This window comes from Macrotis lagotis, chromosome 4, assembly GCF_037893015.1.
Source record: "Macrotis lagotis isolate mMagLag1 chromosome 4, bilby.v1.9.chrom.fasta, whole genome shotgun sequence".
In the NCBI taxonomy this organism is placed as follows: domain Eukaryota; kingdom Metazoa; phylum Chordata; class Mammalia; order Peramelemorphia; family Peramelidae; genus Macrotis; species Macrotis lagotis.
Window position 1 is genome coordinate 58,987,266 of NC_133661.1, and position 24,855 is coordinate 59,012,120.

General features: G+C 38.1%; 1 protein-coding gene across 2 annotated transcripts in view; it reads right to left on the minus strand.

Annotated features, from left to right (window-relative positions):
• Window positions 1-1,464: 1,464 nt before the first annotated feature.
• The window catches only part of POLR3A (RNA polymerase III subunit A), a 56,588-nt gene continuing 33,197 nt past the window's right edge, over window positions 1,465-24,855 (minus strand). For both annotated transcript variants that reach the window (XM_074232927.1, XM_074232928.1), the window contains exons 24-31: window positions 17,735-17,905; window positions 16,875-16,968; window positions 16,649-16,741; window positions 16,285-16,449; window positions 15,967-16,131; window positions 15,035-15,166; window positions 14,097-14,229; window positions 1,465-12,629 (exon numbers count right to left, since the gene is read on the minus strand). In XM_074232927.1, the coding sequence (XP_074089028.1) occupies window positions 12,481-12,629; window positions 14,097-14,229; window positions 15,035-15,166; window positions 15,967-16,131; window positions 16,285-16,449; window positions 16,649-16,741; window positions 16,875-16,968; window positions 17,735-17,905 (1,102 nt within the window). In that variant the 3' untranslated portion in view covers window positions 1,465-12,480. The remainder of the gene's footprint in view (window positions 12,630-14,096; window positions 14,230-15,034; window positions 15,167-15,966; window positions 16,132-16,284; window positions 16,450-16,648; window positions 16,742-16,874; window positions 16,969-17,734; window positions 17,906-24,855) is intronic.

Here is a 24,855-nt window from a genome sequence, read left to right on the forward strand (position 1 = left end):
GTTTTTTTTGAAGTTTGTCTTTGATCAGTTAAAAATAATCAGAATAATGAAAGTTTGCAAGCAAATTAGTGATTTGCCAAATATTTTTTTTTTTTTAGGTTTTTGCAAGGCAAACGGGGTTAAGTGGCTTGCCCAAGGCCACACAGCTAGGTAATTATTAAGTGTCTGAGACCGGATTTGAACCCAGGTACTCCTGACTCCAGGGCCTATGCTTTATCCACTGTGCCACCTAGCTGCCCCTCAAATATTCTTAATAAAGAAGAGAGGAATATATGTATAAGGAATAAAGGACTTATAAATACAGATCTGATTTAATCCAAAATTTAGTCATAAAAAGAAAAGAATAGGGCTAGTTGATATTTATTATTATTATTATTTTTAATGTTTTATATTTTCCAGTTATATACAATAGTAGTTTCTACCTATCATTTTTTGTAAGGTTTTGATTTTTTACAGTTTCCCCCCCCCGAAGGCAATCTGACAGTTTTTATATTGTTACCATGCTATACATTGATCAAAATTGAATGTGTTGAGAGAAGAAATATATCCTTGAGGAAAAAATAAAATATTAGAGATAGCAAAATTATGTAGTACATTAGACAGCTTTTTTTTTTTTTAAATGAAGGTAATAGTCTTTGGTCTTTGTTTTAACTCCACAGTTCTTTCTCTGGATACAGATGGTATTTGCCGTCTCAGATACCCTAAAATTGTCCCTGATCATTGCACTGATGGAATGAACAAGTCCATTAAGGTTGACCATCATCCCCTTGTTGCTGTTAGGGAGTACAGTGTACTTTTGGTTCTGCTCATCTCACTCAGCATCAGTTCATGCAAGTCTTTCCAGGCTTCTCTGAAATCCCATCCCTCCTGGTTTCTAATAGTACAATAGTGTTCTATAATGTACATATACCATAATTTGTTCAGCCATTCCCCAGTTGATGGACATTCCCTCAATTTCCAATTCTTTGCCACCACAAACAGGGCTGCTATGAATATTTTTGTACAAGTGATGTTTTTATCCTTTTTTCATGATCTCTTCAGGGTACAGACCCAGCAGTGGTATTGCTGGATCAAAGGGTCTGCACATTTTTGTTCCCTTTGGGAATAGTTCCAAATTGCTCTCCAATATTTATTACTGAAAAATTTACAAACTATACAAAGAAAGTTCTCTCTTCTTTAGGTTATTATTTCTGTAAGGAGAAAATATATATATATATATATATATATATATTTATATATAAAATCATCCATGTAACATAATCTGGAAGACATTTAAGTAAATTAAGAAGTTTTTTAAATTCATAAACTTGATTATGATTATTGTGACATTCTTAAATGTTCCAATATTAAAAAATATTAATCAATACTTATATCAGCTATATTTATTAGTTAGGATAAAGGCTAAACTAAATATTTAAACTAGGATAAACTAAACATTTGGGAGTTTAAAATTGTGCTGTTAACAAAAAGAATGAATAAAATTTAAATCTCTTATGCATTAGTTATTGCTTATTTTAGCTAAAGTTTTAAGGCCATGACATAAATTTCATAAGATTGTTAAGTGAAGCAAAAAGAAAATTTTGCAATCCTGAAAAAGGGATTTTTAGAATCATATGGCTATAAATCTTCATAAAGAATTTTCTGTGCTACAGAATTTCTATTGAGTAAAGGAATAATCTTTGTTTGAGAATAGGTTGTAATCCATCAGTATGTTTCAGCCAAAAGATATATTTATATACAAAGCCTGCTTGATCTAAGGATATATTTCCTATATAAATTTGAAGAGTTGATATGGGATTATTTCTGGTGATAAAGGTAAAAACAAAGAGGAATATATTGAGTAAATCTTAAAGCTTTGATAACCTTTATTATTCATAATCAAATAATTTAATTACATGTATTCTCCCTGTCTTAAACAAACTAATCTTTTCCTTTTGAAAATAACCTTTTGAGTGGATAGAGTACCGGCTCTGGAGTCAGGAGTACCTGAGTTCAAATGTGACCTCAGACACTTAATAATTACCTAGCTGTGTGGCCTTGGGCAAACCACTTAACCCCATTTGCCTTACAAAATCCTAAAAAAAAAAACCAAAACAAAACTTTGGTGCAAGAAAAGTTGTAATTAGAAATTTTGTTATAGAGGTTTATTGTATGTGAAGAACTTTTTGGAATTCATTTATTAAAGATAATTTTCTACCAACTTAGGTTTGATAAATTCTAATTTTGAAGATTTATTTATATTTTAAGGTTAAATAAGAGACATCTATCACTTGTCTTTTAAACATCAGAAATATTGATTGCTGTTTTTAAGAAAGAGAAACTCTAAGAAAAGGAATGTTTTATAAAAAATTTTATGTGATTTGTATAAGACCAACTTAATTTTCTTTTTTTTTTTTACTGTTTTATTTTTCCAGTTACATGTTATGAAAGTTTTTCAATATTCATCCACTTGCATATTAATGAAGTTATATGATTTTCTTTTACTCTCCCTTCCCACCCCCCCTTCCTTCAGTGGCAAACTAGTAAACCATTGGACAATGTACATTTGTGTTTAACATGTTTACAATATTAGTCATTTTCTGTAAGAAAAATTAGGACTAAGGGAAAAGAAAACCATGGGATAGGAAGTAAAATAAGAGAAATTTTAAAAAAATGAACATGGCGCTCATTCAGATTCTGGAGATTGTTTTTATGGTTTTTTTGTTTTGTTTTGTTTTGTTTCATTTTCTTTGTCTGGATGTGAATGGCACTGCCCATAACAGGTCTCCCAGGGTTGTCCTCATTCTTTGAATTGCTGAGAAAAGCTGCATCCATCAAAGTTAATCAACTCACATTGTGGTGGCTAATGAGGACAATGTTCTCTTGGTTCTGTTCCCTTCACTCAGCATCAGTTCCTGTAATTGTTCCATGCTGCTCTAGAGTAGGACCACTCACTGCTTCTTATAGAACAGCATTCCATAACATATATATATATATAGATATAGATAGATAGATATATCATAACTTGTTCAACCATTCCCCAATTGATAGGCATTCCCTAAATTTCCTCAAAAACAACTGCTATTAATATTTTTAAACATGTGGGATTTTTCCCATTTTTTATGATTTCTTCTGGATATAAGGCCTTCTAAATTTTAACATCTGTAAGGTAATTTCATTGCAATAATGTGATAGTGCTGTTTATAGTTTTCAATGAAAATGTCTATTCTTACAGAATTGAAAGGTTGCCATTGTAATACTAATCAATTAGATTTAGGTTAATATTAAAAACAATTGAAATGACTAATAATTTCAAGTAGAAAAGATCTTTCTGTTTTGATATAAACTTGTTGACATTCCATGACATAAGTAAGAATTTCAAAAGATTTTTTGAATTTATCAGATGTATGAGATTAAATTTCTGATGAATCTAATTTTCTGTTTGAGAATGAAATGAGTTTATTTGCGCAGGAGAATAAACTTATGAAACAAAAGGTATAATTCAATAAGATAAGATTAAAAGTTAAGAAAGTCCTTTACTGCTTTGTTTTCTTCTAAGAAATAGGATTTCTGCATAGAAACCTTATGTTTAGTGAAGGGTAAAAATTCATGTCACCTTATCTAAAAATTTAATGTATTTTATGTTGTTACATCCGAATTTAGAACATCTGTTTAAATACATGCAGATTTTAAAAGTGTCATCTAAAGATGACTAATTGTTTTGAAAGGATGATGGAAGCAAAAGTTTGTTGCTTATGTTTATTTGAACATAGATAATAACTACACATATTGCTAGAGAAAATTGTTTTTATAAAATCTGCTTCCATATCCATATTATGCAGTTTGTATTTATACATCCCAAATCTTTTGATGTTTGTTATTTGAAGCAAAATCTTTTGTCCTACATTATAAAATAATCTGTGATTTTGCTGTGATAATCTCTTGTTGTTGCCAATGTGAAATTATAATCAATATTGTGAGTTGAACTCACCTGAAATTTTGATTATTTGGAATTTGCTGTTTAAGATCTTATGGGAGGGGCGGCTAGGTGGCTCAGTGGATAGAGCACCAGCCCTGGAGTCAGTAGTACCCGAGTTCAAATCTGACCTCAGACAATAATTACTTAGCTGTGTGGCCTTGGGCAAGCCACTTAACCCCATCTGCCTTGCAAAAACCTAAAAAAAAAAAGATCTTATGGTACTGTTTAATTGATATTATTCTGTGTCTGACACTTGGTATGATCAGCAAAAGAAATTTTATTGACCCAATGTTCTATTGATGTCAGTCATCCTATGGGGTTTTGGAAATACATAGTACAGATATTGGTCTCATTAGGACATCAGAAGAGTAACTAGCAAAGCTTCAAGGTTTGATTCTTCTGATTCAGGTTCCCAAATGTGACACTGATAATGACTCACCTGGCAGACTTAAAATCTGGTTTAAGACATTTGGCCTCTCATATGATCTCTGCTTAGAAACTGATGTTTTTTTAAAAAAGGGGAATTTTCCCTTTCTTAAGTCCCTGGTTTTTATGATAAATTGCTGTAATCTTGTCAGTTGATCAATATTAAAATTACATAGAGAAATTTAAGTCATTTGATCTAAATTCTAATAGTCTACTAGTCTAATGTGTAGTTTTGCCATCTGTGGCAGCTATATGTTCCAGGGTAATTACATTTTTTTTTCAGAAATATTCAGGGAATATTTAAGCAAAAATGATAAGAATTTTGTGACATCAAGGTATCTATTATAACACTGTTTCTGTTTTTAGGAAAGAATTTTTAGTCAGCTAAGTATATCAGAAGAAGGATAACCTGTTGATCCATTTTAAAAATATTTTAAAGAGAAATTCATTTTCAGTTAAGTATTTTTGGTTCATTTCTGAACATTGATAAAAATTTAAAACTGTTTTTTTTTGTTAATCACTAATGGATACTCTCTGTTTTAAAAAATGATTATCAATTTATATGTTACAAGCTCAAGCTAATTTGTCAATCTCTAATGAATTCACTTTTGAGGTAGAATCCTTTTTTTAACTGAATTTATTTGTTAAGTGAAATAGCATCCTCCAAATGGGGGAATGAAAAAATAATTTTACCAAGTATAAACTAGGTTTATAATTTCCATTTGAAACTGAATTTTCTGATTTCATGATCTAAGAGGTTCCAGAATTTCCTTTTCCAGTTATGAAAATAATAATAGATTTTTTGACTTGTTCACAATTGTATTGAGTTCTTTTAATAGAAAGGGAAAAACTTCTACAAGTAACCTAGACTGAAGGGAACCTCTAGAACATCTGAAGCCAAAGAACTGCATCAGATGCTGTAGACAAATAATCGACCTGAATTTTCTTCTGATATTTTGTACTTCTTTTCTACAGTCTGTACAATAAAAGGACTCTGCACCCTTTTGACACTGTAACTATCACTGACATACATGTACTGTTATAGACCTTACATTGCCTGTCCATATTTCTTGGCATCCTTAGATCTCAAAGATAGTCAATTCCCCTCCCATATGCCCATCATCTCCCTCCATCTTTGATTGATCTCCCATACACTACAAGTATCAATTTTGATTAAAATGGAGGAACATTGAATCTACATGTCTTTAATACTATACTATACTTTTTTTAAATAAAAAATTGGTTTCTCAGACTAATTGGGGTTTGTAAGTTTGAATGTTAACCTCTGCACTCCTCAAGATCTGTACCTGGGGGGCAGCTAGGTGGTGCAGTGGATAAAGCACCGGCCCTGGAGTCAGGAGTACCTGGGTTCAAATTCAGTCTCAGATAATTACCTAGCTGTGTGGCCTTGGGCAAGCCACTTAACCCCATTTGCCTTGCAAAAACCTAAAAAAAAAAAGATCTGTATCTCTCCAGCTATAAATCTGAAGGCAGGCTCTGTGTGAAGCAGCCTGGGTGCACCTCCAATTGCATCTGTAAGATTGGTTTTCATAGTTTGTGTCAAAAATTAGACAAACACCATCCTGAGCAGGCAGGAAACTGGTCGTGCCAACTTTCTAAGAGACTACATAAATTCTTTTTTAGATTTTTCATGGCAATGGGTTAAGTGGCTTGCCCAAGGCCACACAGCTAGGTAATTATTAAGTGTCTGAGGTCGGATTTGAACCCAGGTACTCCTGACTCCAGGGCCAGTGCTCTATTCACTGCACCACCTAGCCGCCCCCAAGAGACTACATAAATTCTTATACTCCCTTTAGAAAGGGAGAAATTCCAATGTTTTATATGCTATATATCACATCTAATAATTATATATTGTCAGCATAGAACACAGTCTTGTTAATTGGATCTGTTAATTCTGACATAGAACAGACCTTAAGGTTGGGTTAGATCATAATCAATGGCATCTTTTTGTACCAATGTGTAACTTTCCAAAATTTTATGGCTCTTTGATTTCCCTCATGAAAAACTTGATTAATATCTTCAATGATATCATCCACCTATAGGTTTCTGGGTAAGATCTTAGTGAATAAAACTTCATGTTAAACTAACTTTTTTAAATTTCCTTTTTAGCTTAAGGTTACCAGTTTGTTCATAGTGGACCTGGTATTTGATGGGAAGGGAATCAAGCCTTGGCTAAAAAAGCTTAGGGTCCCAATGAATGAAATAGCAATCAAAAGCTAACTTGAAAACCTTAGCCTCTAGATGAATAAGGGAACAGATAGATGGAATTTTACCCTTTACAAGGAAAGCACAATGGCTAAACTTATGGTCCTCCCCCCCTTACCTCTCTTTTAAAAGAAAATAGTCTCTTTTGGAAAAGAGTAGAGGAAGAAGATACTAAAGATACCTATTTCATTTCCCTTCAAGTCACACAATGATACCCCAAGGATTCATGTGGGAGACAGTCTATGCTACAGAACTGTGTATTTATTATATTATGTTGCATATATTATAATATATATTTGTGTATGTAACTGATGGTGAATCTGTGGTTGAGCAGCCACCACTCTTTGGTAATGAAATGGAGAAACCTAGTTATGATGTGAAAGACATCTTGGCTAAAGCAAGCATCTTTTGTGTCAAGAATTTCAAAATAAGGAAAAATGTGCCTAGAAAGTGACAGTTTTTGGTCTAGAATGATTTCACCAGTGTAAAGGAACTCCCCAGCTGGAAATTCATGCCACTGATTCCCACAAGGGATTCTTAGGCAATTGATCCTATCAGAGAGAAGGGAAGGGGTATGGGAAGAGGCTCTGAGTTTTTCAGTCTCTTCAGTACTGACTCCTTAAGAAGTTTCTTGGCAAAGATACTGGAGGGATTTGCCATTTTCTTCTTTCAACTCATTTTCCAGAAGAGGGGATGGAGGCAAACAGAATGAAGTGATTTGTCCAGGATCACACAGATATTGTCTTAAGGATGGATTTAAACTCACAAAAATGAGCCTCCTAGTTGCCCCTTGGAGGAAGGACTGTCGTTTTTGTTTGTATTCTCAGAGCTTAGTATAGCCCCTGGAATACAGTTGGTGTCAAATAAATGCTTATTGATAGATTATAAATGGCAGTTTGGTACAGAGGCTAATAGAAGACCACCCTATTCCCCTGTCCACATGTAACTAAAGTGGACTCACAGACTAGAAGAATAAGAAGGGGTTTTCCCCAATGAGCCCAACAAAGAGATTAAAGGCAGATGCCACCTCCTGGGCATACATGCTTTTACGACTACTAGTATGAAAGGTGAGGGCTGATGTCCACCTTATAGTTCAACTGTGTGGCTGACATTGGTTGACTTTATTCATATCATAAGCTCATGAGCATATTTTGTTTTAACTGTCAGTAATCATTCCTGCTACAACTATAAGCGATAATTTTTGCTGCACGGAGAATTTACCTGAAGTGATAGACTTTATGGGCACACAAGAGATGATGTTCCTTATTTAAGAATCCCTGGATTACTGTATTTTCCATCCCCTTCCTCCTGCTCTAAAACTCAGGGCAATTTGGTTCCTGTAAAGGAATGGGACATAGCCAATTCAGGACTTTATTTTTACTTAAGCTATGCATATTCCTTACAGTATTGTTTTCTCCCAATGGGGAGATTGGAGAAGAAAATACATTTTTTGTTAACTGGAAACCCCTGCCCCAACAATACTTTGTAAAGGCCCATGATTGTTCTCCCTTTTCTTCTTTAGTTGTAATAAAAAGCTACCCAAAATGGGAGACACTTAAAAAGGAAAACGATCATGAAAAGCCAAATTCAATCAGAAATGAATTAATGGACACAGAAGTGCTGAAATAGAAGCACAGTACCATACTTTTAACTGACAATTAATATTCAAAGATTTTACATGATCCCTCCCCACTTCCAACCCCCAAGAGTTTTATAAAGCAGTAGAGCATAATTGAAAACAATTGACTATTCTTAATTCATTTGTTCAAAGGGATATTTTGGAAGGTTAACAGGCTGAATAAAAATAATTTTTTCAAGAATAAATATACTTTTAATGGGTGAGATGAAATTTAGATGCATTTTTCCCCTTCAGATAGTTCCAGAAACTTTAAACTCAGCACTTTGGTCCAGTTTGGAAATGTAATACATATATTTTAATTTTGATCTAAGGCTTCACAAAAGTAAATGTCCCAGTCAATTATACTATACTGTAGTCACATGAGGAAGAAAAGGAAAAAAAAAACCTACATACACATACCCCCCTGTGGCACCCTGCAGTCTGGTCCACCTAATTTTGATTTCAGAATAGGTAGTGTGTGTAACATTGTTTTTTATGGGGGTTGGGGTTTTTTGGCCAATAGTTCAGGACAATTTTAGATAAAGGAGTTTAAGTATCTGTAATTACTAAGCCTGTGTCACAGAAGTTAGTCACAAAATTTTTGAGCCTCACTGGACAGATAAGAAACTGATTAGAGCTATGAAATGACTTTCCCAAGTTCACCCAAATAGAGGTGTTGTGGGTAATGACTTCTACACCCTTTCAAAGTTTCAATTGTCAAATTTTGAGGAAGAAGGGGGGGAAGAAGTCAAGGCTCAAGGGAGCCCCCATGATTTACATTGTAAAGTCACTGTATTATTCAGTCAACATATCACTGGACTGATCTCATTCTACACATGAACAGGAAAGGCAAAGGGTGATTTTTTTCAGTCTCACTGCTTTTGCAACTTTTTGATACTTTGGGTCCCTTCAGTAGATTGGCCTTAAAGGTCTCCCACCAAAGAGGGACAATAGGGACAGTTCATCCTGAGGGTGTTACTTTGATTTCTATCATTAAATTTCATACAAAGTCATATTCTTAGGAAACAAGAAGCATTTTCTGCTCCTACTGGAGTATAACCAGGAGAATGGATGATTTGAACCCTTTTAACTAATTTTACCATCAAGAGCATCCAAAGTTACACTTTTAGTTATGTTAGTGAGATACATCCAACAGTCATCCTTTGCTTCCCTGAGAACAGGGCCTCTTAACAGGTATTGGGTCACTCCCAACTTCCCCTGACTGATCTCTGCATCAAACTAACACTTGGTTCAAATCCTCTTAATTCAGAAAGAAATCTGAACTGAATGTAAACAGAATTCACAATGGAATGCCATCCTTCATATTTCTTACAAAGTCCAAAGGCCAAATGGCAGATTTGAAAAAAACTTAATTTGTAGTATAAATTTTAACATGATCCTTACATTGACAAGAAAGTTATGCCAGAATTTGTGATTCAATGTTTTTCAACTGTAGTTTGAGAAGAGTTAGCTGGGTACATTTATAGTGGATCACAAAATTTACAGCTAGGAGACCTTAAATAACTAGTTTAGTCCCTTCCTTTTACAGGTGGGGCAACAAAGGTTAAGAGAAATGATGTGGTTCACTCAACATAGGCAACAAGAATATTTGAAGACAATCCTTGACTCCAAAGCCAATGTACGCAGGAGTTCAAGAACCAGCATGGTACAATAGGGAGATACTACATGTTGAATTAAAGGGACAATTTGACTCCAGACCCTGGGGTGTTCACTTCAAGGGCCTTCTCCAGATGCTCCTTCCACCATTCTCCCTATCTCTATATATGCAAATGACCATTAGGCCCAAAATACCTCCCTTAACATCTAGACTAAATGAAAAGCACAATTTAAACCAAATCATTTCAGAAGCAGATCTGTGCCACTTCCCACATTTGAGAAGACTCCTTGCCTTCTAGCTCAGGTCAAAGCTTTAGCTTTTGGATACTGCTTCAAGGATAGTCCTGAGTCTTGGGCATATTTCTGGAGTATGGGAAGTAGCCCTTCTGGGATGAACAAAAGAGGGACCTCTGATGGAAGCTTCTGGGGGGGGGGGGGTGTGTGTGCTGCTATTGCCTCTATCATTCATTCCTTTTCCATGGTTCTTCGCCAGTCTTAATGAGCAAATTTTGTACAAAGAACACATTTTCTCCTGGAGCAAAATCCAGTCTCCTCTCTTGATGGCAGGCTACTTACCCTTCTTTCATATATTGCACTAAAACCCCCTGAAAAGCCTTCAAAAACTTCACTTGCAACTGTGCAGCAATCTAAGTAGATGATTAAGGGGTTTTCCTCGAGTATCCTGCTGCTTCATTTGAACAAAGAACTGATGTGTACTTCTTGTACTAGTCCATTTTCACATTCCCCAACCCCCTTCATGAGAAGCCTGAGACTGCCAAGTGTGGCATGTCACCAAGCACTCCCCTCCCCTCCCTTAGTGTGGCCCCCTCTGAACTTTCAAAGACAAGAACAGTTTTCTAATAGTGGGTCACAGAATTTAGATCTAGAAGACCTTAAATAACTAGTTTAGTTCCTTCCTTTTACAGGTGGGGCAACAAAGGTTAAGAGAAATGATTGTGGTTCACTCAACATAGGCAACAAGAAAATCTAAAGCCATTCCTTGACTCCAAAGCCAATGCTTTCTACTCTAACCTCAACCAGGAGACATGTGCGTATACAAGTGTGTATATCCACCCATCTACCCATCCATCCATCCATCCATACAACCACCCACTGTTTTTTGGTCAAGCACACTGGTGATCTGATCAGTATGAGGAACTACCAACATGGCAGTTCCTTCTTCCAATGCAGATTTGGCAATTTGTCCATAATTTACAAGTTACTTGGGGAATACTAGAAAGTTAGATAATGTGTCCTTTGACATAACAACATTATATATCAAAGGCAAGAATGAAACTTAGATCTTTCTGACACCAAAGCTATCTTGTCTCCATTAAGCAACACTGATTACACATACATATGTATGCATACATGCACATGTTTGTCTCTATGGTGAGAAATACATGTATGCATATACTTTACTATTAAAATGTTTAATTTAATCTAGAATATTTAATTTGCAAACTTGGTACAAGCTTACCAAAAAAAAAGGTAGCCATTCTCATGTGAAGAAATGAAAATTTCTTACAAGAAAAAATACAAAAAACCAAAGCCAGTGTCTCTCAGAGATTCCCTCCTTCTCCATACCATTATCTTTGGGGCACTACTTCCTAACAGTCAGCTGCAGGCTGACCTTTCCAAGGTTCATCTTGGTTGGTTCAAGATTTGAAAGTTCTGCCCTACCTTCCTGTCCCTAGTTCACCAAAGGTCTACCTTCCCAAACCCTCAATTTTGGAAGGACCTTGCTTAAACTCTGAAGGGTCACTAGATTTCACACAGAACAGCTGTCAATGCTGACACTTGAAATGCCTTGTAGCAGAAGAGGAAAGAAAGACAAGGGGGTGGGGGTGGGGAAGAGTGGACCAAGTCCTGATGGGGCAGCCAGCCAGAAGGTCCCAGAGAGAAAATGGGCTTAGAATCTAAGCTCTGTTACAAAGTTGTCACTGCAGATTCTCTTTAACCAGTTTTCCCGTGCTACTTCAATGCTGGTTTTGTAGTTCCTTGTGCTCAAAACCATACCAAAATATCCAAGTCTAACAAATAAATAAATAACATAATTTTTACCCAAATCTATCTCATCAGGAAATCCCTGAATCCAAAGACAAACAAAAGGCTGCAGATGGTCTCTCCTGCAGGGGTTGAATCAGCTACTTGATACCTGTGGCTCCAGCAGGAAGATCCTTCAGGCCTCTGAAGTGGCTAACAATCACAGAGGTCATTAGAGAAGGGGGCTGCCATGAAGAAACCCAAGCAGAATGTCTAATAGATATGCCTTAAGCAAGACAAGACTTTATGACAAGGACGTGCTAGAATCAGGATGGAAGGAACAAAGTGTTGAGTTGTCCATGGAAAGAGGTCTCAAAACAGGACGTTCTTCAGAGCAGCGAATTTCCAGGTCATTAGTCTTAACAAATGTTGGCATGGCTCAAGTCCTCCAAATGGTCTCCTGAATGCCCATGTGTATAAATGCTGCTCCTTGGAGCATGCTTCCGATGAATGCTGGCATCATCAAGTGGCTCTTGGCGGAGCTCTGGCAAGGAGAACACTGTCTTAAAGAAGCAACAACCCTGAGTCTCCTCCTTTCTAGAAGGAACTCCAGATCAGGACAGTCTCTGCTCCATTCTCTTAACATGTGCTATGTGACCAGAGGAATGTGAAATTCATTTGTATCAAAGATGAGGGGCCTTCTGGGAGGGTTTGGGTCCCTGTCAGCTTTATGGAGCAGCTTGAAGAGCCCAGTTCCAATGTTCATTGGGATTCCCATGATAATACACTCAGAAACACCTGAAAGAAGGAAGGGTAAAGGTTAAAAAGTCTTCCAAAGGTGCGTTTTTTAATAATGGATCTGACCCTTACGCATTAGGTCATTCCCTAAAAGGCATTTATAGGTCAACCAAATTCTAGGAAAACAACTTTTACCTAAAACCAGGATTCTAGTTATAAGAGAATGTTAGATCTGGAAAGGGCCTTAGAAATCATCACGTTCAGTCCCAAAGTGTCAATGACTTGTCCAAGATCAGACAGAGCTGAGGGCTAGAAGCTACATCTTTCTCTCTCTCTCTGTCCAGTGCTCTCAGAAATTAAATGGAAGTAAGGACCATCTTCATCTGTGACTGGAATGCTATAATGGAGTTGAGAACCAAGAAAGAGAAGCAAGAAGTGTTTCTTCCCTCCCCAAGCAGAATCTGTCACTTCTATCATCACTGGGAGGGTTTCCATGTTCTGGTATAAGAAGCCTACAAATATTATATTCTCACTTCAAGATATGCCTGGGCTTCAGTGATCATGGGAGCCTTTGGGGTCAGTTTGGTTCTGCTCTACAAACTTCAGAAAGTTCTACTCTTCCATCTGTGTCCTTGAAGGTTGCCAGACAAATGACAATAAGCAGGGTTCTTGCCTTTGAGATTACTAAATTCAATCAGCAAAAATGTCATATAAGTGTTGTCAGGAGACAAGGGGTACACAAATGTTTTCACCAGGACCCTTTGATGGAAGTCAACACTCGTGACTCTTGAAACATAAGAACTCTGGACCCATTGAGCCTTGCTCCTCAGTCATCGTAAATACCATATCTTAGGACAAGCCAAATGGGCAATTTCCTAATTAAACTGTGTAGACACACTCTAAACATGTGACCCCCCCTGGAAAATCAGGTCATCTCTCCAAGACAGTAAATTGCAACATAACTGCTGATAAGCCCTGATAGGGGCTTTTACATATACCAAAGAAATGACAAGTCTGGCTCACCAAAAAAGAAAGCTTTGCCTTTCATGATATCATTCCGTTTTGTTTTGTTTTGTTTTGCAAGGCAATGGGGGTAAGGTCACACAGCTATGTAATTATTAAGTATCTGAGGTGGAATTTGATCTCAGTTCTTCCTGACTCTAGGGTCAGTACTCAATCCACTACAACACCTAGCTGCCCCTTGTGATATCCTTCCTAAGACATCAAATGCTTCATCCAGGGAAAACCAGGATCACATGCTAGTAAGTGTCTAGGAACTCTGGTCTTCTTCACAGCAAGTTCAGTATTCAATCATTTGTGCCACCTGACTGCCTCCTTTAGTAGTTCTACTTACCTTCAAAGACTAAAGGGTAGAATCAATCAGGCTGTGGGGGCCTAGACTACCCAACTCCAATTTTATGACCTGTGGCTATGATCTTTCCACAATTTCTCTTCCAAGTTTATGAGGCAACTGAAAAATACTGTTGTGCTGTGGAGAAAATTAGATGGCATTTCTGAAATACCCACCACATATGGAATCCTTCTGCCCAAAGTAGGCTGCATCAAAGAGATGGTCAGCAGTCTTTTCAAATGAAGCCAGCATCAGCACACTTTCCTTCATTTTGGCCAGGCCAAACCTAGTAATGCCCAGAACTTCACCCTAGAGGATAGGAAAGGAAAATCAGAGCTCCAGGATTTTCAATCCATATACCACCATTTCATAATAAATCATCTCTTCCTTACTTGCTTCAAAGAAAGAAACAAAACACAAGATAGTCACTCAGGAGCAACTTGGAAACAAATTCATAAGCTCACCCTAAGATGTCCTTTCCTACTCAATGTGCATCTAAAATTTCTAACTTGAACGGAAAAAATCCTTAATGATAAGACCCATGGTTGGAACAGATCATTCACTTTGCTGAAATGACCTGTGAACCCAAATCTGCATATGAGAGACTGAAGACCAAGTTTTCTGCAAAGGCAAGGTTAAAGACCAGGCTTGTTACCACCCTGTGGAGCAGCCCTGAAGCATCTTGTTTTAAAGGCAAAGAGAAATGTGAGACTCTCAGATAACCCTGTAACCTCCACACAATTCATAAAAAGCAGAGCCAACATTCTAACATCATTGAAATAAGTTAGGTTCAATACAGGTGTATGATATACACAGCATCTTGGTCTTAGGCTCAGAATATCAATGGAAAAAAGAACCCAGGTTGTCTTCAAGATTATAACAAGATAATTATAATGTGGAAAAAGTGCTTTTGTTTCCTACCATTTCCACAACTCATTCTTGCTTTGGAGCAGTAAAACTGTATCAATATATCAAATTAAGAGGGCTACCAAAGTGCTAATGAAGTTGTTCTATGGTGGAGGTTTCCACGGGGGTCCACAGGATGATCTGAAGAATCCTCTAAGGTCTCTGTCCACTGGAGAAGGTAGCTGATCAAAGGACCTTTCTTACCAACCTTGTATGTCATGAGATCTGAAAGCAGCATGACGTGTCTCCTGTCAATGCTCATGCCATGGTTGACCATGGTGTACTGGATCTCATTAATGATGGTTGAACGTGCAGCTTCAATACCCAGGGTCTTCTCTACCTAAGATCAAAGATGAAGAAAAACTGTGAACCCATTTCTGTCCGACGACTGTACTTGTGAAAAAGAATTGGCATGGGAGGAAACCCTATCTCAAAGCATGCTTTGCCACTACAATGAGGGTGACAAGCTCACAGAAGAAGTTCTATCTAGTTATGCTTTGCCATGGGAACCCACAGCCTCACATAGTCTTACAATTTTACCCAGTTTTGACTTTTAGAAAACACTGAGCAAGGACTATCTGTTGTTTCTGCTTATTCTGGGCTTGGTTCAGCCTCCTGAGACCCCTTTCACCCAACAGCCTTTCAAAGACTTGAAAACACCTTCCAATGCTGCTATGTTTTATCTTGCTTATATTCTCTAGCCAAGGAATCAATTCATTAAAATGATCTCCATAGGACTGAGCTTCCAGTGTTTGTCCTCCATGAACAAAGACTAGCTGGTTAATGGCCCTTCCTGAACTCCAGCTCTAAACCCTAAGTGGCAATCAGACCACTGGTGGTCTGAACAAATTGTTGCCCCATTTAAACATAAGCACTTTGACTTTTACTTGGTGTCCTAATTCCAGTAAGTATTAATCCCCAATACAGACACCAGCCTGTGGAAGATTCCAGGATGATGTAGCCAACAGTGATAATGTAGATGGGGCATGAAGGGCTAAGAGAACCCCATGGTGGGGTTCCCTGATGCTTCAGAGGGCTGAAGGTCCACAGCTGGTAAAGCCAAGCAAGTCAAGAAGCCCTGTGAATATCTGTGAATGGTATGGCCAGGACTCCTCTGATGGAGTCAGAAGATTTGGGTACCTCATATGTGTTATTGGAGGTGGTCTTGGTTCCTTGGACTCCGTGAGTCGCCATGACAGCCCGGAGGTTGTCACCCTCCACCAGCAGCTTGTACTTTTCCTTGCCACTCTGCTCATCAATATGGATCACAGCTCTTGCCACTTCTGGGATACCTTGTACCACCACCTGCCCACAGACACAATAGAGCAGTTAAGACACTTTTCAGGCTGCCGGCTCAAAAACATGCCTAGCAGAGAGAACAATCTGGGTGCACTACATCCACATAAAAACCACAGAGACACTGTAGGGCAAGAAAAGGACTTGGGGCTGGGCTCTCACCTTAGGAAGGTCTTCCTTCAGAAACTGCAGCACATAGTACATGGAGCTCTTACTATTCTCTCTTGGGGTAACACAGAGCACGGCCTCCCCATGAACGGCCACATCTCCAGGCTTCACTCGAAGTTTTGATGTGCAGATGGAGTAACGGACAGTTTCAGCATTCACCTAGGACACAGAAGACAAGCAGGACTCAGATCAGGGCCACCTCCTTCTCCAGGTCCAGGTCCCCCAGTACTGATGTTCTCTCCTTCCTAAAATGACCTCATACTTTTTGGAGCCAAGCCTGTGAACAGAACCTCCTGAGGGACTGTCTAGGTCTTCTCTTTGCCCTGGAACCCCAAAGCTTTGTGAGGAAAAGACTTACTTCTAGTCTCAGAAGTCGAATGCGTTCCAATGAGAGCTTGACAAGAATAAAACAGTCATCAGGGAGAAAGACTTCTTCAATGTATTCAGAAATCTGTAACATCAAAAGAATACAACATTAACACAGTCTTTCATTCCTCTACTTGAAAGCCACAGATGAGTACATTAATTGCAGTGGTTCCCAGGTGGAGATGGATCAGTATGACAAGAGGAGAATTTCTTCTTACCTCTCCCAAGAGAGTTTTCTCAATTCGTCCTTTCACGAGACGGGCATAGTCAGCATCATCGTCCTTATCTAGTTGGGCTGTGATAATTGGGGTGCTACAGAAGTGCAGAAAAAGATCATTCAATTATTATGAAAGAGTTAACTTTGCTTTCAATGACTGTTGTTTTAAAGGATAGAGTATGTCTCAGCCTCAGAGGTGCAGGACCCCATCAGGAGCTGCATCAGTCTGGGGTGAAGACACACAGGTCTCTGTGATTGTTTCCCACCTCTAGCTTTGGATAATCCCTGCTCCAATGTACCAGGACCAGCAAGCTCTGCTCCCTTCTCACCAAGTGGGTATAGAAGTCAAACTAAAAGCCTAACCTTAAAAACAGAGGCTCCCTGGAGGGGCACTCCTTGAATGGCTATATTTTCTACTGTAATTTGACACCCCTGGCAAATGGCAGAAGATCACAAGATCGCAGATGTAAAGGGCCCTTAGGGACTGTAGAGTGCAACCTATTCATTCTACAGATGAAATAACTCAGATCCAAAAGGTTCCCAGGGTCCCCTAGATGTCAGAAGTCTGAGGAGAGATTAAAAGTTAGACCTGCTCCCTAACCAAGAAAGTGTGAGAGAGCCAGGAATGAGGAGGGCAGTCTGGTTCTGTCATGTACAAACCAGAGGACAACACAGGAAGGTGTCACCACCAGGGAAAAATCAGACCATTTTCCTGGTTTCTTGTGTATTTGGTTTTAGGAAAAGTTGGGATGAAGTCACTTAATTCAATCTGCAGCTGTGTGAGCATGAGAGAAACAGGCAGAGAGATTGTGTGTGTGTGTGCGTGTGCATACATGTATGAGATAAAACCTAGTGTGGCACCTGATGGCTTTGGAGGCGTTGATGATTTCTTTGATGCGGGGCACACCCAGAGTGATGTTCATGGAAGCAACACCAGCAAAGTGGAAGGTCTTCAGGGTCATCTGTGTGCCAGGTTCCCCAATACTTTGAGCACAGAGCGCCCCCACTGCAGAACCAGGTTCCATCTGAGCCCTACAGAAAACAAGGGATACACAAACTGAAATGCCATTCAAGAAAAGAACAGGTAGTTCCTACACCTCTGGGAAAGAGTTTTCTAGCTTCAGACACAGAAGGTGGGCTCTGCTTTAGAAGAAGGAAGCTCAGATTCATATCTAAGTGTCAGGAGTGAGACAGCAGGGGACCAGATGCAGCTGCAATAAGGGATGAAGCTGGACATGAATTTGTCATGAGAAGAGACACTGAAATAATAGAACAGCATAATGGGAGTGCATTTTTCTTATGCTGGTCCTGAAACTAAAGCTAATACACACCATAAGCTGCAGCAACTAAAAGGTAAGTTCACATAAGAGATTGGCTCATGAAGCTCTGTGGGAAGAGCTTCCTGTGTGAAAACTGACAGGTTTGACAGATCATATGATATATTTTTTGCACATTTAAAAACCTCCTTGATGTTTAAATAATTTATGTTGATATTTTGTTGCAACACATTAAATATATTCCCTTTGTATTACCAATTAAATCACCTCTTCTATGAAAGATATGAATTAAGATAGCTTTCATCTCTAAATATCCAACTTACAGGCTGCAGTCAGTTAGGTAGAAAATACCAAGCAGGATGTCCAAGAGATCTTATTATTTTCAATGTCATGGATAAGGACACAGACAGTTTACTTATCTGATTTGTAGAGGGTGCAAAACAGGGGTAAGATACAGGACAAGTGTCAGAATTGGGGCCACCGTTAAATTCACATTTAAATATGAATATTTTAGCTTGGAGAGGATAAGTCTGTGATGAGTGCAGTACATTGCACCACACAATGCCTTTGTCACTCTCACATCTTATCTGTCTCCTTTTACAATCAGATAGTCTAATACAGGGCTGTCCTAAGTAACTTTTAAAAGTTTTTATTGGGGCAGCTAGGTGGCACAGTGGATAGAGCACTGGCCCTGGAGGCAGGAGTACCTGAGTTCAAATCTGCCCTCAGACACTCAATAATTACCTAGCTGTGTGACCTTGGGCAAGTCACTTAACCCCGTTTGCCTTGCAAAAGACAAAAAAAAAGTTTATAAAATAGACAATATATTTTTATTTGCCATTTTAAAGAGAACTCTGTGGTAGTTCAGCTAGGCTTTGTTTTTCAAAGCATTTAGTAAATCCAGAGGGAGGCCGCATATAATCACACTTTGGGCAGCATGTGACTATTTTGGACAACTCTGGTCTAAGAGGTGTCAATTTTTGCTACAAGGGTACATCTAGGAAGTTTCACTGCATTTAGGTAAATGGAACATAGTGTTTGTGATGAGAAGTTTTGAGAAGTACAAGTCTTCAGTATCTAGGTGATCATCACTGTTGCTTTTTCCAACTAGACTCTTCCCCACGTCTCCCTGCCATATCTGGCAATCTGATCCTATTCTAGCATTAAAGTCAACCAGAATTATGTTTATCCCTTAGTACATTGATGATAAGGGTCTCCAGGTCTTCATAAAATTTTTCTTTTGACTTCTTCAGTGTTCATCATGGTGGGAGCACAGGCACTGATGATGGTGGCATGGTGTTTTCCTAGAAGTGGCAATCTCATTATCGTGAGCCTGTTGTTCACTCATTTTAGTAGGCATGCAAGAATGTTAACTAGGTTAATTTTGAGTGCAATCTATCCCAGTTTCGTAGTATTCCCCTTCAGTATGGCCACTCCAGAAAAATGTGTACCCGGCTGACCTCAGTAAGCTGGCCTTCCTTTGCCAGTTTTATTTCACTCAGGGCTGCTATGTGGCTAAGATATCTGCTGAGTTCTTTTGCAACAAGTGCTGTTTTTCTTTCAGGTCTACTGGATCTTGTGCTATCTATGAGTGTGCACATATTTCATGTACCAATGGTGAATGGAATCTTCTTTGAAGAATCTTTGTAGAATTTTTGTGCCTTGACCACACTGTAGGATTCCCCACCTGCTGTGGTAATCAGGCCAGGATTGGGTAAGCAGGCAATTTTTAGGGTACTTTGTCTAGCCCCTTACTCACATCAGGAGCTAAGTAGTTTGATCCTTAAAAGGGCTGCTCAGTCACCCAGGGGATTGCTAAACCTCACTGCTATTACCAGTGGGAAAACAACCCTATGATCTAGGGCGCCTATGTGCAGTGTTGTGACTACAACTCCCAGTGTATCCACCCATGCTATGGTTATCACTTGCCTGATGCCACAGGACTTTAAGGAATAGTAAAGTATGGGTGATGTCTTTTGATGCATGTGTAAAATGGATTTAGGTGAGATATAATTGCACGAAGTACCTGCCTCATTCTCTCTTCCAAAGCCATGGCAAGACAGAATCAAGACAACTAGTGATGGTTCTATATGCAATGGATGACTATGGTCATCAATGTCTAATCAAGCTCTAAGCACTCCACAGTACCTACTTCAGCTGCCTTCATGGCTGTTGGAATGAAGTGTTCTCATTCATCCATTCCACCAGTGGAAGACTTCACATGCTTAGGATAGACACTCTGCACAACTCAGATGAATTTGAGACTCCCTTGGTTGCCTGAACCTGGTTTAACTGGTCTGCTGAAATGTTTTACCAGGGTGTGGCTCTGGAGCCACAGGTGAAGAGTTAGATGACTCAAGTGGACATCAAAGGTGGAAACCCCAAGGTGGTTAGGTGGCTCATTGGATAGAGCACCATTCCTAGAGTCAGGAGTACCTGTGTTCAAACCTGGCCTCAGACACTCATTACCTAGCCGTGTGCCCTTGGACAAGCCACTAAACCCTATTGCCTTGCAAAAAAAAAACTAAAAAAAAAAAGTGGAAATCCTGAAAAGGGCTTAAACACACTTTCTTTTACCTCGACTGAAGCATAATAGATTTTGTTCCAGCCCTTTATTTTAACTGTGTCTATTGTACAGCATATTGTTGGATTCTGTTTTTTTATCCATCCTACTGCCTACTTCCATTTTATAGGAGAGCTCTTCCTATTCACATTCACAGTAATGATTATTAACTATTTATTTCTCTCCATCTGATTCTTTTTATCCTGTAGCTCCTTAAAAGTCTGTGTTGCTTCTAACTGCTGCCTCTTTTAATCCACCTCCCTTTTTTATTCTCTTTCCTTCCTCCTTTCTGTGTATGCTACTCCCCTTTTGAACCAATTCTGATTAGAGTATGCTTCAAGTATTGTCCATCCGCTCATTTCTACCTCCATTATAGAAACTCTCCCTTCTGCACTATTTTTTTTTAATTTTTTTTTTGTTAAGGTTTTTGCAAGGCAAATGGGGTTAAGTGGCTTGCCCAAGGCCACACGGCTAGGTCATTATTAAATGTCTGAGGTCGGATTTGAACCCAGGTACTCCTGACTCCAAGGCCGGTGCTCTATCCACTACGCCACCTAGCCGCCCCTAGCACCTCTTTATTATAAAATAATTTCCTCCATTTTATTTCTCCCTTCTCCCAATTCATTCCTCTTTCTCATCCCTTTATTTTTGAAACCATACTTCATGTATCAACTTCTCTTAGGGAAATTTAAAGTTTAACCTTATTCCATCCCTTTAATTTATCTTTCATGCTTACCTTTTTATATGTTTCTTAAATCTGAAAGTAAAATTTTCTATTAATTTCTTATTTTTCATTAGGTATGCTTGACAATCTATTTCATTAAACATCCATTTCCTCTCCCCCAAAAGGATTTATAATCAGTTTGGTTACATGGGTTATTCTTGGTTGTAATCCTAGTTCTCCTACTTTCTGGCATATCATATTCCTAGCCTTGACTACTTTAACTTGGAAGCTGCTAAATCTTACTATTGATCCACAATATTTGAATTGTTCCTTTCTGGCTGATCGAAATATTTTCTCCTTGACACGGAAGCTCTGGAATTTGGCTATATTTCTGGGAGTTTTCATTTGGGGATCTCTTTCAGGGAGCAATTGATGATTTCTTTCAACTTCTTTTTTATCTTCTGTTTCCAGTTTATCAGAGCAGTGTTCCTTACTAATTTCACAAAATATGATGACAAAGCTTTTTTTAAAATCATAGTTTTCAGGTAGTCTAATAATTGTTAAATCACCTCTCCTTGATTTATTTCTAAGTCAGTTGATTTTCCAATGAGGTATTTCACATTTTCTTCTATTTTTTCATTCTTTAGACTTTATTGTTTCTACTTGTTTTTGGCAAGGCAATGGGGTTAAGTGACTTGCCCAAGGTCACACAGCCAGGTTATTAATAAGTGTCTGAGACCGGATTTGAACCCAGGTACTCCTGACTCCAGGGTTGGTGCTCTATCCATTGCATGACTTAGCTGCCCCATGTTTTATTGTTTCTTGATGTCACCTCCACTTCCTCAATTCTAATTTTTCAGGAATTATTTTCTTCAGTGAGCTTTTGCACTTTTTTTCCCATTTGGGCAATTCTGTCATTACTTCTTTTCAGTGGATTTTTTTTGCCTCCTTGATCATGTATATAATTCTGCTTTTTAAAGTGTTATTTTCTTTAGTATTTTTGTGCCTCTTTTCATAATTTTCTTGCATCCAAAAACCTTGCCTAAGTTTTCACTGTCAATTAGCTATTATTTTTCAGGCATTGTGCTCTTTCACACTATTTCTTAGAAAAAAATGGAGAATATAGGTTAGAGAATAGTACAACTAGAAGAACTTTTAATTGGCTGAATTGCCAAAAAGAGCTTCCAAGAGCAGCCCTTCATGGTTCCATGTCACTTTCCAGTTGAGCATCTAAGAGAGAGATCTGGACTTGGGCTAATTCTATTAAACAGTTTTAGACTTGACTACTGTTTATTAGATTTGCAGATGAGGGGTGGCTAGGTGGTGTAGTGGATAAAGCACCAGCCCTGGAGTCAGGAGTACCTGGGTTCAAATCTGGTCTCAGACACTTAATAATTACCTAGCTGTGTGGCCTTAGGCAAGCCACTTAACCCCATTTGCCTTACAAAAAAACAAAAGCAGATGAGAAAGGTGTGGGAGAAAGTGTATAAAAAAAATTATTTACAGTCTAAAACTATAAGATGAAGTCTAACAAGGATATATATATAAAATTATAAAGTTCAGTTCAGAGACAAACAAGATGGGAGAGGCAGAGTTAGGGAACAATCTGGGACTTTTCTGCTTTGAAAGCTAGAAAAAATTCAACAGTATGATGTGGTAGTCAGAAAAGTTAATGCAATTTTGGATTACTTTAAAAGAAACATAGCTTTGGGTAATAAGGATATCATAGTCCTGTTGTACTCTGCCTGTTATAGCATCTAAGGTATTCTGTTCAATTTTGGATACAACAATTTGGGAGGAAAATTGATAACTCTATGGAGGGTGGTCACAGAAAGGCAATCAATAAGGATAAGAGTCTTTAGGCCTGCGCAGAATTGGCTCAAGTGCCTAAGGATGGTTACCCTGAAGGAAGACATTTTAGGAGAGACACAATTCTTGTCTTCAAATATTTGAAGGGTTGTCACTTGGTAGAAGATTGGATTTGCTCAGAGAATAGAACCAGTAACAATGAATAGAAGTTGAAAAAAGTTTCATATAAATTTGATGTCAGAAAAAACCCCTTCTAATAATTAGAATTATCCAAAAGTGAATTGAGCTCACCTAGAAGGTGGCAAATTCCTATTTACTAGGGGTCTTTAAACCAACATTAGATGATTGCTTATTGAATGTGTTGCAGTGGGGAGCCTTTGGTCAAGTTTTGTTACTAAATCACCCCTACTGTCTGTTCTCATTCTAAAATCTTATGTTTCTGGATCTGAGCTCCCCCCAAATCAGCTACATGTATATAATTTATTCGATCTCTTTGAATCTCAAATTCCTAATCTGTAACAATAAGGAAGAATAATAGTTGTTCAAAAGTATGTAGCATTTCTGGGTTTACAAAGTACTGATCACAACAGGGAAAATAGGTTGTGAAGTGGATGGAGTTCTGGCCCAAGAGTCAGGAAGACAAGAGTTCAAATTACTAGCTGTGTGACTCTGGACAAGTCCTTTAGCCTTGTCTGTCTCAGTTTCCTCATCTGTACAAATGAGCTGGAGAAGGAAATGGCAAACTACTAGAGGATCTTTACCAAGAAAATCCCTTATGGGGTCACAAAGAGTTAAGATATCCTTAAAAAAAACTAAGTAACAATAAATATATCAAAATAACCCCAGAAAATAGTAGTGGGAAGCAAGTATTATTATCTCCAATTTACAAAAAAGGAAACTGAGGCTTAAAGACCTGAATGACTTGTCCAGGGTCACATGTGTACTTAAATGTGAGAGAGTCAAATATGAACCCATATCTTCTAATTCCTGATGCAGGATATTTTTTCTGGCTGTTCACACTCCCACTCTGTTTTACACACTTGTTGTGAGGTTGAAATGAAATAATCAATTAATCAACCAATAAACATTTGCTCATCTTCTACTGGGTGGGGATTTAAATACAATGATAAATGAGTCTCTGCGCTCTCAAGGAGCTTACATTCTAGGGAACATATGAGTTTGTGTGTAGAATAAAGTCTAGGTAATACAGAGAGGGAGGGCAGAAAACACAATAGACCTAAAAAAATGATCATTGAAAAAGGAACAGGAAAAGGAATATAAAAGATGTAAAAATGGCCATGAAAATGATTTGTAATCAGTCGCAATCTAAATGAGAACTAATGCTAATATCGTGGGATTGTATGTTCTAGAATCCTTTCCAGATATAAACATTCTATGATTCTGCAAGTCCCTATTATTACCAACAGTCTTACGAGGAAGATTAAGGGGTTGGGGGATGAGGAGGAGGACAGAATGAGAAGGGAACCCCACCCATTGAAATCAATTTGCAGAACAGAATGTCAGAGCCATCACATTGCACATTTGTATCCCACAGGCCTAATTTGTCCTGAAAATACATCTACATCTGGGATACTGACACACGTAAGTCAATGTTTCAGTCTTTTTTTTTTGGTGGTTATTAGAAAGGACAGCTAAATTCAAAGAAACA